At 32.2% G+C, this 12,640-nt stretch overlaps 2 protein-coding genes across 2 annotated transcripts; both read right to left on the bottom strand.

The window, feature by feature from the left end:
• Positions 1-267: 267 nt before the first annotated feature.
• On the bottom strand, positions 268-1,526 carry LOC120153353 (phospholipase A1-IIgamma-like). The gene is made up of 2 exons (XM_039165327.1): positions 1,002-1,526; positions 268-904 (listed from the first exon to the last, which is right to left on the bottom strand). Exons 1-2 carry the CDS (start codon positions 1,524-1,526, stop codon positions 284-286), a joined length of 1,146 nt encoding a protein of 381 aa, XP_039021258.1. The 3' UTR covers positions 268-283.
• A 1,450-nt stretch (positions 1,527-2,976) lies between these two features.
• On the bottom strand, positions 2,977-7,813 carry LOC120151772 (phospholipase A1-IIgamma-like). Its single transcript, XM_039164134.1, has 5 exons — positions 7,657-7,813; positions 7,432-7,546; positions 7,274-7,349; positions 7,012-7,176; positions 2,977-3,186 (listed from the first exon to the last, which is right to left on the bottom strand). Exons 1-5 carry the CDS (start codon positions 7,811-7,813, stop codon positions 2,977-2,979), a joined length of 723 nt encoding a protein of 240 aa, XP_039020065.1.
• Between the last annotated feature and the right edge of the window lie 4,827 nt (positions 7,814-12,640).

Raw genomic sequence — 12,640 nt, 5'->3', positions numbered from 1 at the left:
ATAAATGCACTGAATAAATGTATGGCATAAACTTCATGACAAATACTAGAATTTTCAAGTATTAACGCTATTCTTGGAAAAATAAAATAATAACTTAATTCTTTAAAATATATGTAATAGACAAACACAAAGTCAAGGCATCAAAATCATGTTGAACGACAGAGGCTTGGCGTCCAACAATATTTTAATTCAAGGAAACCCTGCTACTCAGATAAGTAGATGTACTTATTTTGCAGGAAACATATAAGTAGAGGTACTTGTAATAATGCATGGACGGATCCATTTAAGCTGGTGGAGGACCTGGCACAAAGGCAATGTCATTGAACTTCCAGTGCCCATCGTCCGCCTGAACCATGTTTTTGAACAATTCTTTAGTCCACCAGTTATCTGGTATTTTGTATTCGTCCAGTAAACCATCAGTGTATTTGTTTATGACGGCATTATCAAATCCAACTTCTTCTTCCAGTTTGAATTCTCCATTTTCTTGCTGCCCTGCAATTGCATGCTGGTAAGCCTCCAAATTGTGAGCACTAATATTCCATTTCAAATAGGGTGACTTGGTCGCGTCAAGCCCTAACTCTTTTCCCACATGGAAGTAGATTCCTGGTAAGAACGGGAGCTTTGGAACGTGGTCCGTCGAATTTACAATCCGGAGGATACGAAAATTCTCGAGTTTATCACAGACGCCACTGAAGAACATGTTCCCGATGCGGGGGCTCGCGATCGGAAAAGCAGTCACCATGAAGGCCTTATTCGGATTGCCTGCAGGCTTATTGAACCCATTGTGAGCAATGTCCATAGCGTTTAGGGTTGCAAGTGCAGCGCCCAGACTATGGCCTGTCACAGTTATGCTCACCTCCTCATTCTGATACATAGTTATCAGCTGCTGCAACACTTTACAAACCTGACGGACCATTAATAGCAAATTAATGAACTGTTAAGTCATCATATACGTACGTATACGTAAATGTGTATGTACATGGATACATGTAAAGATTTACCTGTTCCCTGGCGCTGGTTTTGGCATAAGGGGAATTTGCAATTGACTTTGTATAGATGTTGTAAAAACCAGCATGCACCTGAACAATGTCGTGTCCGAACAATTCTTTAGCCGATGTTTGAAAAATATTAGCATCGTTAGCCCACTCGGTGTGTGTTATGGTTCCCCTCCACGAAACGAGAATATCCCTCCTTCCCAGAGCAGTTTTTCCTTGGTCGGTGGCCACCGCGACATATCCGAAATAGGCAACTTCATCGGCAGCTGTAGCAGCATATATAAAGCTCACCACTTTATAATGGTAAGAGTTACCGGTTTCGAGACCAACCCTAGCGAAAAACTCATCAGCAGGGTATAGGCTATGGGCATAACCCTTGGATGCCCTAGTCCCATTGAAAGCATCACCGGCGGCTCCGGCCCTTTGACAATAGTGAATGAGATAGCGGCGGAGATCGATATCCAGAAGGCGCAACAGACCCTCCCAGTTATTCTCTCCGCTAAGTTCTCTCCATCGAGAAGCTATTGCCATAGTTCTCTCGTAGCTTTGTTGTGCATGCTTTATATACACTGGGCAGCGGATATCAACGTCCTGTAATGAATAATACAGTAGAAAAACAGGTAATGTATCCATATTTTTAACATGTCAAATAAACATTTCCTTAAAGCTTGATGGACCCATGAGCCTTGATGAGTAGGTAGCATCGTCCAATCAAATCCAGCCCTTCACATTGTACCAATGCCAGATATATGCATTAACTATATCCATTATGAAATCTAAATTTTATTTGATTAATTATCTATTTCATTAGTAATTTTTCATACAAAAATTTTATATTATTAACAAATGTATATATATATATATATTCTCTTTAAAAATTTATATTTATAAATATATTCTTATTTTTATCAGTTGATTTATTGATTTTTTACACGTCATGTTTCTTTTTGAATACATGTTTAAAATTAATAAATGTTTATTTGTCAAAAAAAATTGATAAGAGTTTTTTCAAACACTATTTATTAAGATTTATTTATTTTATTAAAAATAAGTATTTGTTAGTTGTTTATATACGCGACGAATGTAAATGAGAAAATAATATTTAAAAATAAATGTATATTATAGTATATTATCATTTAATTGACTAATTGTCATCGTCAAAATTATGTAGGTTTGACCCTTCAATTTGCATTAATTAACCGCGGTCTACTACAACTGATTCATGCACCACTGGAAAGAGTAGGTGATCTAGACTCGGATTAATGAAAATCAGTACAAACCAATTTAGTTTAGTGATTAAAGAAGTCGATGTTGTTTTTAGATGTTACAGATTTAAACACCAACAACTGTAACAAGATGATTGAACGTTCATTGTCAAATGAATAAGAGTATTTAAAACAAACATTGTTTTATAATCGCTTAACTTAATAAAAAAAATTAATAACAACCGACCAAGACTCGAGGAATAGGATCGGCGTGTATGAAATCTAACCCTAGGTAGTTTTGATATAATTTTCTCAGGTTAATGTTTCAATGGAATTTAATTTCTACGGATGTGACTATATACTGGAACGATTGTACACAAAAGTGTGATTCAGATTTTGAGACAAAAAGTTTTAGATATTTAATGTGTATTTAAATTAAAATATATATATTATATTTAAAATAAATTCAAATGAGTTACGTTTGTGTGATTTTATAATTAAAAATTAATCACATCAAATGTTTCTAAATTATTTTGTTAGTTTTAAATCAATCTTAAAATTTTAAAAACACTTTAATTTCATCTTAAACTATCAAATCATGCTAACAAATTATACTTTTTTAACTAAAATTATTTACTTGATTGTTAAATATCACGGCTCCTACAATATAATCGACGTGGCATGAATTTATGCCAAAGTGAATAGTCCCAACGACAGGCTGGCCGGTGTAGATTCATCGAACAACGTTAATGCCAATTTATCGGTTTGATTATCACTCAACTTTGCTTCTCCACTAATCTCAAAATCTGATTTGGATTCTCATAATAACATGCTCGTTGCAGTGACTCATGAATGGAGATTGGCTGGTTTGTATAAACCATGTTCGTCGTATGCCTTGACTTCTTTGACCAGGGAGTTTCCATTGCAGGTTTTAGCTTTCGATGACCCTCCAGACCATGTTCTCCAACTAAACTCAATAAATTACTCTGTTGTTGAACAACAATAGCCACCGGCGTTTTCAGAAAATTAAAAATGAAGTGCTAAATTTTAATTTTTTTAAAAAAAAACCGAGCATAAAATTTTCTTATTTTTTTATTTTTTAATATATTAAATTAAAATTAATAATTTTTAATATATTAAATTAAACTTAATTAACCGCGATCTACTACAACTGATTCAGACACCTCGGGAAAGAGTAGGTGCTCTAACCTCTGATTAATGAATATCGGTACAAACCAACTTATCTTAATAGTTAAAGGAATCGTTGCTTTTTTTTAAGAGATTACAAGTTTAAGCACCACCTACTGCAGCAGGACGATGAGAATTTATTATCAAATTGATGAAAATATTTAAAACAAATACTATTTTATAATCGTTTTAACTTAATAAAAGAAATTAATGACAACCGACCAAGACTCGAGGAATAGGATCGGCGTGTATGAAATCAACCTTAGGTAGTTTTGATATAATTTTCTTAGGTTAATGTTTCAAGGAAATTTAATTTCTACGGTTGTGACTATATAATGGAACGATTGTACACAAAAATGCGATCAAATTTTGAGACAAAAAGTTTTAGATATTTAATATGTATTTAAATTAAAATATAATTGTCGAAAAGATTTCTTAAAAAATAAATTTATTTTTCAAATGATTTTTAAAAAATATCGTCTTGATTAATTTGGGGTCTCCTTTTAAAATAAAATAAAACGCGGTTTGAAGAGTCGCCACCAATATTTGATTAGGGTGTAATTGGACACTCAAAATGTTTTGTCATTTTAATAAAATTTAATTTAAAAATTATTAAAACAATATTTTTACGGTCCACGTTACAAAAAAATTTAATTCGGGAGTCGGTTATACGTGGGAAAGGATTAACACCCCACAGCGCCCTAAATCGGTACCTAGTCGATTAATTAGTTATATTTGCAATGAAATTTACGAATTCGAGTTTAATTTAGTTTAAGATCCATGCCAATAATATTCTTTGAATTTTATAACGAAACAAAATAATATTTAATTATTTCCTATCGGGAAGAAACAACCTCTCATGCCTTAAAGCAATCATTTCCCACTCCAATCGAAATAAAAAAATATTACAATTCCATTTCTAAAGTTCATTAACTCTAAATTCAAATGCATAAATACCAATAAAATAAAACAAATTAAATTTAAGATTTCTTTTTAAACATATTCCTTGAATTTTAGGATGAAAAACGGCAATATTTTATTATTTGCTATCGAGAAGAGAAGACCCCTCATGCCTTAAAGCAGTTATTTCTTACTCCATTCGAAATAAAGGAATATTACAATTCCATTCTAAAATTTGTTATTAATTCGAATGCATGAGTAATGATAAAAGTAAAATTAATTAAATACAAATTACTAATCATTTAAGAAAGAAGAAGGATGCTCGATTATTTAAAGATATCGAGATCAGGCCTTTTATAAGTTCTAAAGATCTATTCTCGATAAATTTAAATATATGAACATTTCTTTTTCTCTCGTTTTCAAATTTTACGGGTAATAAAATTTTAGGGTTTTACTTGACGAGATACACTTTCATTTTAAAATTATCGAAAGTAATTTTCTTACATGTTAAGATAGTGACTTCACAACAATCCTAAAATGAAAGATTATTACCCTTAATTCAATTTTTTAGTCGAATAAAGATATACTTATGAGGATAACATACATTTTACATGCAAAAAAATGTTTACACCTATATGTATAAATAAACATATTTACACAACATTCATTATTTTTTCTTTTTTTTAATAAATATATATATAATAAATATAATAATAAAATAATATATTTATGAAAACAAATATATTGATAAAAACACCAATACACTAATATATTCATTAGATATTATCGTTTTCACTCGAATCAATATTGAATTTTAAGACGAAATAGTGATATCTCTTTATTTCAATTGGGGTAATAAAGTATTGTTTTAAGGCATGAAAGGTCATTTATTCTCGATTGGAAATAATTAGATATTATCGTTTTCTATCTTAAAATTATTTTGGTTGTTGTTATTTTGAATTATTAATGAACTTTAGAATGAAATTTTAATATTTCCTTATTTCGATTGGAGTAAGAATCGACTACTCTAAAGTATAGAAGGTCGATCATTCTCAATAGGAAATAATTAAATATTATTGTGTTTCATCTTGAAATTCAAAAGAATATTACTTGTAGGGGATCTTAAATTAAATTAGACTTGAATTCTTAAATTTCATTGCAAAGACAACTAATTAATCGTCTAGGTATCGCTTTAGGGCGTTGTGGGGGTGCTAATCCTTCCCACACGTAACCGACTCCTAAACTCAAATTTTGGTAACGTAGACCGCAAATTTGTTGTTTTAATTAAAATTAATATTTTTTAAAATGGAAAATATTTTTTTGGGTGCCCAATCACACCTTAATCAAAGGTTGGTGGCAACTCCTCGAACCACGTTTTATTATTTCAAAAAATCATTTTGACATATACTAAAGTGTAAAGTAGTATAGGTACCCCATTGGGTATCGGTATCTATTTTGCATTATGGAATTTGAGCAATTTGGAAAACAACTGGCAGTATCGATACTACCTAGAGGGTATCAATATTTCTCTTACCTTTGGTACCAGTACCACATGAACAATATTGATATTGTTCATGTAGTATGGATACTATAAAAACAGTATCGGTTCTACGTACCCAGAAAACCTTTTTTGTGCTCAAATTCTAGTTCAATGGACTTTGAATTATTTTTGAAAACTTTGAACAAATTCAATCAAGTCCAAAAACATTTTGGCTTAATTTGTTATATCAAAATATTATAAAACATAGTTCAACAATCTCCTCCTTTTTGATATAACAAAACATTTGAAAATTTGTTTTTGGCAAAACTCCCCCTTAATAAAATATTTCATGAAAATATAAATATTTGGAAAATATTAAAGCTCCCCCTTTTCATTCTTTAAATTGAAAATTTCAAACTCATACTTCTCCCCCTTTTTGTTATATCAAAAATAATTCAACTTTAAAGTTCAAGAATAACAATGGAGAGTAAGTGATCAAATTTTAGCATAAAATCATTTGAAAAATCAAAGCTCCCCCTCAATAAATGCATTCCAAACAAAAAAAAATTGACTTTAAAGGCATGACACTTAAAAGACATTGAATTTCAACAAAGATGAACAAACATGTTATTAGCACATGAAATTCAATATATCCAAGTCTAATATACTTCATGCAATATTAATTGTTGTATTTAAGTTCATGTGCATAAAGCTATCAAAAGATGTTATGCATTTGAAAAATTGATATCAATTGTTAGATATATATCATTTGCAACAAATCACATGCATCAACATTTAAATTAATGTCAAAAACTAAAAATTTATACAAACAAACCATTAAAATTAATTTTGACCAAAATTAATTATGATGAACAAATATTTATGAAAAATCATTAAAACTTTAGAAAATGATCATCACAATACACTTTTCAACATACATGAGATGAAAAACATAAAATTATTTAAAATCAAAACTCATGCATGCATACAACAAATAGACAACCAATTAATCAAAACAAAAACATTAAGCTTAGAGGTTACCCATTCATTTTCAAGTGTGGCTAGAGCATTTGAATGTCTTCACTTTCATCACCATTGCTCCCACACACCTACAAGAGACATTTAATTGGATTTTGGTATCCAAATTGCTTTGGATCCTAGTTTCAATGCCTCTTGTTCCCTTAGGAACCCATACTTGTCTAATTCTAAAACATTTTCCTTTCTTTATAGGACAAGCAGTCACCATGAAGGCCTTATTCGGATTGCCTGCAGGCTTATTGAACCCATTGTGAGCAATGTCCATAGCGTTTAGGGATGCAAGTGCAGCGCCCAGACTATGGCCTGTCACAGTTATGCTCACCTCCTCATTCTGATACATAGTTATCAGCTGCTGCAACACTTTACAAACCTGACGGACCATTAATAGCAAATTAATGAACTGTTAAGTCATCATATACGTACGTATACGTAAATGTGTATGTACATGGATACATGTAAAGATTTACCTGTTCCCTGGCGCTGGTTTTGGCATAAGGCGAATTTGCAATTGACTTTGTATAGATGTTGAAAACCGGCATGCACCTGAACAATGTCGTGTCCGAAAATGTCGTGTCCGAACAATTCTTTAGCCGATGTTTGAAAAATATTAGCATCGTTAGCCCACTCGGTGTGTGTTATGGTTCCCCTCCACGAAACGAGAATATCCCTCCTTCCCAGAGCAGCTTTTCCTTGGTCGGTGGCCACCGCGACATATCCGAAATAGGCAACTTCATCGGCAGCTGTAGCAGCATATATAAAGCTCACCACTTTATAATGGTAAGAGTTACCGGTTTCGAGACCAACCCTAGCGAAAAACTCATCAGCAGGGTATATAGGCTATGGGCATAACCCTTGGATGCCCTAGTCCCATTGAAAGCATCACCGGCGGCTCCGGCCCTTTGACAATAGTGAATGAGATAGCGGCGGAGATCGATATCCAGAGGGCGCAACAGACCCTCCCAGTAATTTTCTCCGCTAAGTTCTCTCCATCGAGAAGCTATTGCCATAGTTGTTTTATCTTCTTTGGTTTATAAACTCTAAACTTTCTTTGTAAGGATGCTCTCGTAGCTTTGTTGATCATGCTTTATATACACTGGGCAGCGGATATCAACGTCCTGTAATGAATAATACAGTAGAAAAACAGGTAATGTATCCATATTTTTAACATGTCAAATAAACTTTTCCTTAAAGCTTGATGGACCCATGAGCCTTGATGAGTAGGTAGCATCGTCCAATCAAATCCAGCCCTTCACATAGTACCAATGCCAGATATATGCATTAACTATATCCATTATGAAATCTAAATTTTATTTGATTAATTATCTATTTCATTAGTAATTTTTCATACAAAAATTTTATATTATTAACAATATATATATATATATATATATATATATATATATATATATATATTCTCTTTAAAAATTTATATTTCTAAATATATTCTTATTTTTACCAGTTGATTTATTGATTTTTTGCACGTCATGTTTCTTTTTGCATACATGTTTAAAATTAATAAATGTTTATTTGTCAAAAAAATTGATAAGAGTTTTTTCAAACACTATTTATTAAGATTATTTATTTTATTAAAAATAAGTATTTGTTAGTTGTTTATATATGCGATGAATGTAAATGAGAAAATAATATTTAAAAATAAATGTATATTATAGTATATTATCATTTAATTGACTAACTGTCATCATTAAAATTATGTAGGTTTGACCCTTCAATTTGCATTAATTAACCGCGGTCTACTACAACTGATTCATGCACCACTGAAAAGAGTAGGTGATCTAGACTCGGATTAATGAAAATCAGTACAAACCAATTTATCTTAGTGATTAAAGAAGTCGATGTTGTTTTTAGAGGTTACAGATTTGAACACCAACAACTGTAACAAGATGATTAAACGTTCATTGTCAAATGAATAAGAGTATTTAAAACAAACATTGTTTTATAATCGCTTAACTTAATAAAAAAATTAATAACAACCGACCAAGACTCGAGGAATAGGATCGGCGTGTATGAAATCTAACCCTAGGTAGTTTTGATATAATTTTCTCAGGTTAATGTTTCAATGGAATTTAATTTCTACGTATGTGACTATATACTGGAACGATTGTACACAAAAATGTGATTCAGATTTTGAGACAAAAAGTTTTAGATATTTAATGTGTATTTAAATTAAAATATATATATATTATATTTAAAATAAATTCAAATGAGTTACGTTTGTGTGATTTTATAATTAAAAATTAATCACATCAAATGTTTCTAAAATATTTTGTTAGTTTTAAATCAATCTTAAAATTTTAAAAACACTTTAATTTCATCTTAAACTATCAAATCATGCTAACAAATTATACTTTTTTAACTAAAATTATTTACTTGATTGTTAAATATCACGGCTCCTACAATATAATCGACGTGGCATGAATTTATGCCAAAGTGAATAGTCCCAACGACAGGCTGGCCGGTGTAGATTCATCGAACAACGTTAATGCCAATTTATCGGTTTGATTATCACTCAACTTTGCTTCTCCACTAATCTCAAAATCTGATTTGGATTCTCATAATAACATGCTCGTTGCAGTGACTCATGAATGGAGATTGGCTGGTTTGTATAAACCATGTTCGTCGTATGCCTTGACTTCTTTGACCAGGGAGTTTCCATTGCAGGTTTTAGCTTTCGATGACACTCCAGACCATGTTCTCCAACTAAACTCAATAAATTACTCTGTTGTTGAACAACAATAGCCACCGGCGTTTTCAGAAAATTAAAAATGAAGTGTTAAATTTTAATTTTTTTAAAAAAACCCGAGCATAAAAATTTTCTTATTTTTTTTTATTTTTAAAATATTAAATTAAACTTAATAATTTATCTAAAATAATAAAATGTACTCGACTCTTAGAGAACTTAATACATCCGTCCTGATAATAATTTCCGAGTCTTTATTTTTATCTTTCTTCTCTCAAAGGTATTCAAAGAGATTTTTTTAGCCGGTGGTAATGCTTTAATGGTGTTAATATATGTTGGTAAATTTATTGTCATAAAATAAAAAATATGAACAATGATTATTACAAATAATAAAGATAAAGATAATATAATTATTGTGTTAAAATAATTTATTGATATGACCTCGGACGGTGGAAGAGACCTCGCTGATGGTCGGTGGTTACTCGGGTTTTAGAAATTTATTGGGGTTTGCTCGGTCGTTGAAGCAGAGTTATGGGGAATTTATGTGGGGCTTTCATGTGCATGGGATCGTGTTTTTCACATGGTGATGGTTGAGTCGGATTGTTTGCAAGCCATTCATTTGTCGCAAGGGCAAAGAATTGACAATAGCTTAATACCTATGGAACACCATATCCATGAGATTCTAACGCGTAGGCGGTCGACGAGGTTTTCTCATATTTCTCGGCATGCCAATCGTGTCGCTGATTGCCTGGTAAAGACAAGTCGTTATGTGGACCTTATGACGCATCTTTTGGAGAGTTCGCCAATTTAAGTTGTGGACTTATTGCGGGATGATGTGATAAATTCGGGTTGATTTCTGTCTTGAATCTTCTTGGTTTTTGTATTACCTTAAGGCTACTGTTTTTCCGGATATTTTAGGAGTTAGGTGTGTACTTTTTTCCTCCATTTAAGATTAGGAAGGTTTTTAACGAGGTACACTTAGCTTTCACTTTGTAGTTCTTTCTTTGTATAATTCCCTCTTGATCATACATTCTTTATCAAAAAAATAATAATTTATTGGTATAAAAATAAATTTGTTTATATTGATATAATTAAAAATGAATATTATATCCAAAGTGAATGCAATATTTTTAAATTGAGAAAATAACCTCAGTGACCGAAAATTCCTTATAATATACGATTTTAACCAACTTTTTTACGATTTTCCAAAATGACCAACAAAATCGCAATGCAATCTCTAAATCGCAACGCGATCTCCATTATCGCAATTCAGTTTCCAGATTCGCAACGCGATTTTGACCATCGCATTGCGATTTTCGAAATCCGCGTTGCGATTTTAGATAACACGTGATCGCAACGCGATTCGGACTATCGCAACGCGATAATACGTGATCGCAACGCGATTCTGACTATCGCAACGAGATTCTGACTAACGCATCACTGAATTTAAAATTCGCAACAGGTTTTAGTTTCGCAACACAAATGGGTATATAACTACTACGCAGCAGCATCAACTCATAACCTAAATCCCTAAATCGTAACTCATTCCATCTCCATCTATCACTCTCTCCGGCGACATCCGTTCTTATATCCAACGACATCCTTCCCCATCCGGCAACATGTTTTAGTTTCGCAGCTCGTTTGTTTAGTAAATTAATTTACAATAATGAAATCATCTAATGTTGATCATGTTTGGATAGATTTGTGTTTTGGAGGGTCATGGGAGAATGTTCATGGTGTTTTACAATATATGCCTTTACCCATGAATCTTCAACTAAAATTGTCATTAAAAAAGTTAACTTATGAAACTCTAATGTTACGTGTTGCAAATAAATTGAATTTAGAGCCCTTAAGTGGATTTAGGCTATTTTATCAGAGAAAAGGTAAAGTTTATTTGTTAACCGACAATGAAGATGTTGAACGATTCATTGCTTACATTAGTGTTTCGCAAGATGATGTTACATTGTATGTTGTTGAACCTAGAAGTAGTGAAGTTGGGTCAGTAGCGGGTAGTAATCAACTAAGTTTTTCAACCCCAGTTTATGGTGCTCAAAATTTAATGGTTCCACCACAATTTCATCACCAAGCAAATTTTGTTTCACCACATTTCCAATACCAAACACAATCTCAAAACCCATAACCTTTCCCTAATACAAATCCCAATCAACTTTCAGCACCAAATTCCGGTTTTTGTATTAACCAGTTAGACGATGATGAGCCAACAGAAAAAATTGTGAGTGCTAGTCGGTATTCGAAATTTGATCTTGGTCAATACCCGGACTTTGATCTTGATCAATACTCAGATTTTGATGATGTTTCAGAAGAAGAAACAGACCCTACGTGTAATGATTTTGATATTGGTCAATACCCGAATTTTGATGATGAAACAGCCGCTGTCGAGGAAGATGTTGTTGATGATAATGAGGAGGAAGTTACGACTGTGAATGAACATGTTGAACATCCATTCTGTAATTCATATAACCCTGAAGAAGAAAAAGAAGAAGAAGAAATCCCCGAAGAAAATGCCACGAGAGTATAACTGGAATTTGCCAGAATTACTTCAGATACCGGAAGAAGAGTTGGTAAAAATAGCAGTTGATTGTTACACAAAAATTATTCGTATCAAGAAAGATGATTGTTTTGATACAAAGGAAGACTTGAAGATAGCTTTGTATACGAAATGTGTGGAAGATGGCTATCAACTAAAAGTTAACAAATCAAGCAAATATCGTTTCGAAACAAGGTGTATCATTAACAAAAACTGTACGTGGCGTATGATTGCAAAGAGGATAAAAGATTGCGAAATATTTCAAGTTATGCCTTTTTTTGATAAACATACATGTTCAAGAACCCAAGTTTTTCCTCACCATAGACAGGCAAACAAAAAGGTGTTGGGTAGTTTTCTGGCTGAGTTAATGTTCTTGAATGGCAGGGTATATCGGGGACATGAAATTATGACTGACATGAATGCTCGGTTCAAGATTAGTATCTCATATTCTTAAGCTTGGAGAGCCAAATGTTATGCCTTGGAATTGTTGAGGGGGTTTCCAGAAGCATCGTTTGCCCAACTGCCGACTTATTGTCACAATTTAAAGCTAAAAAATCCTTGGTCGGTAACTCATATCAAAACAGATAG

The sequence above is a fragment of the Hibiscus syriacus genome, unplaced genomic scaffold, assembly GCF_006381635.1.
Source record: "Hibiscus syriacus cultivar Baekdansim isolate YM2019G1 unplaced genomic scaffold, ASM638163v2 tig00002840_pilon, whole genome shotgun sequence".
NCBI lineage: Eukaryota > Viridiplantae > Streptophyta > Magnoliopsida > Malvales > Malvaceae > Hibiscus > Hibiscus syriacus.
The sequence above is the reverse complement of the archived record's forward strand: the minus strand, read 5'-3'. Positions and strand labels throughout refer to the sequence as shown.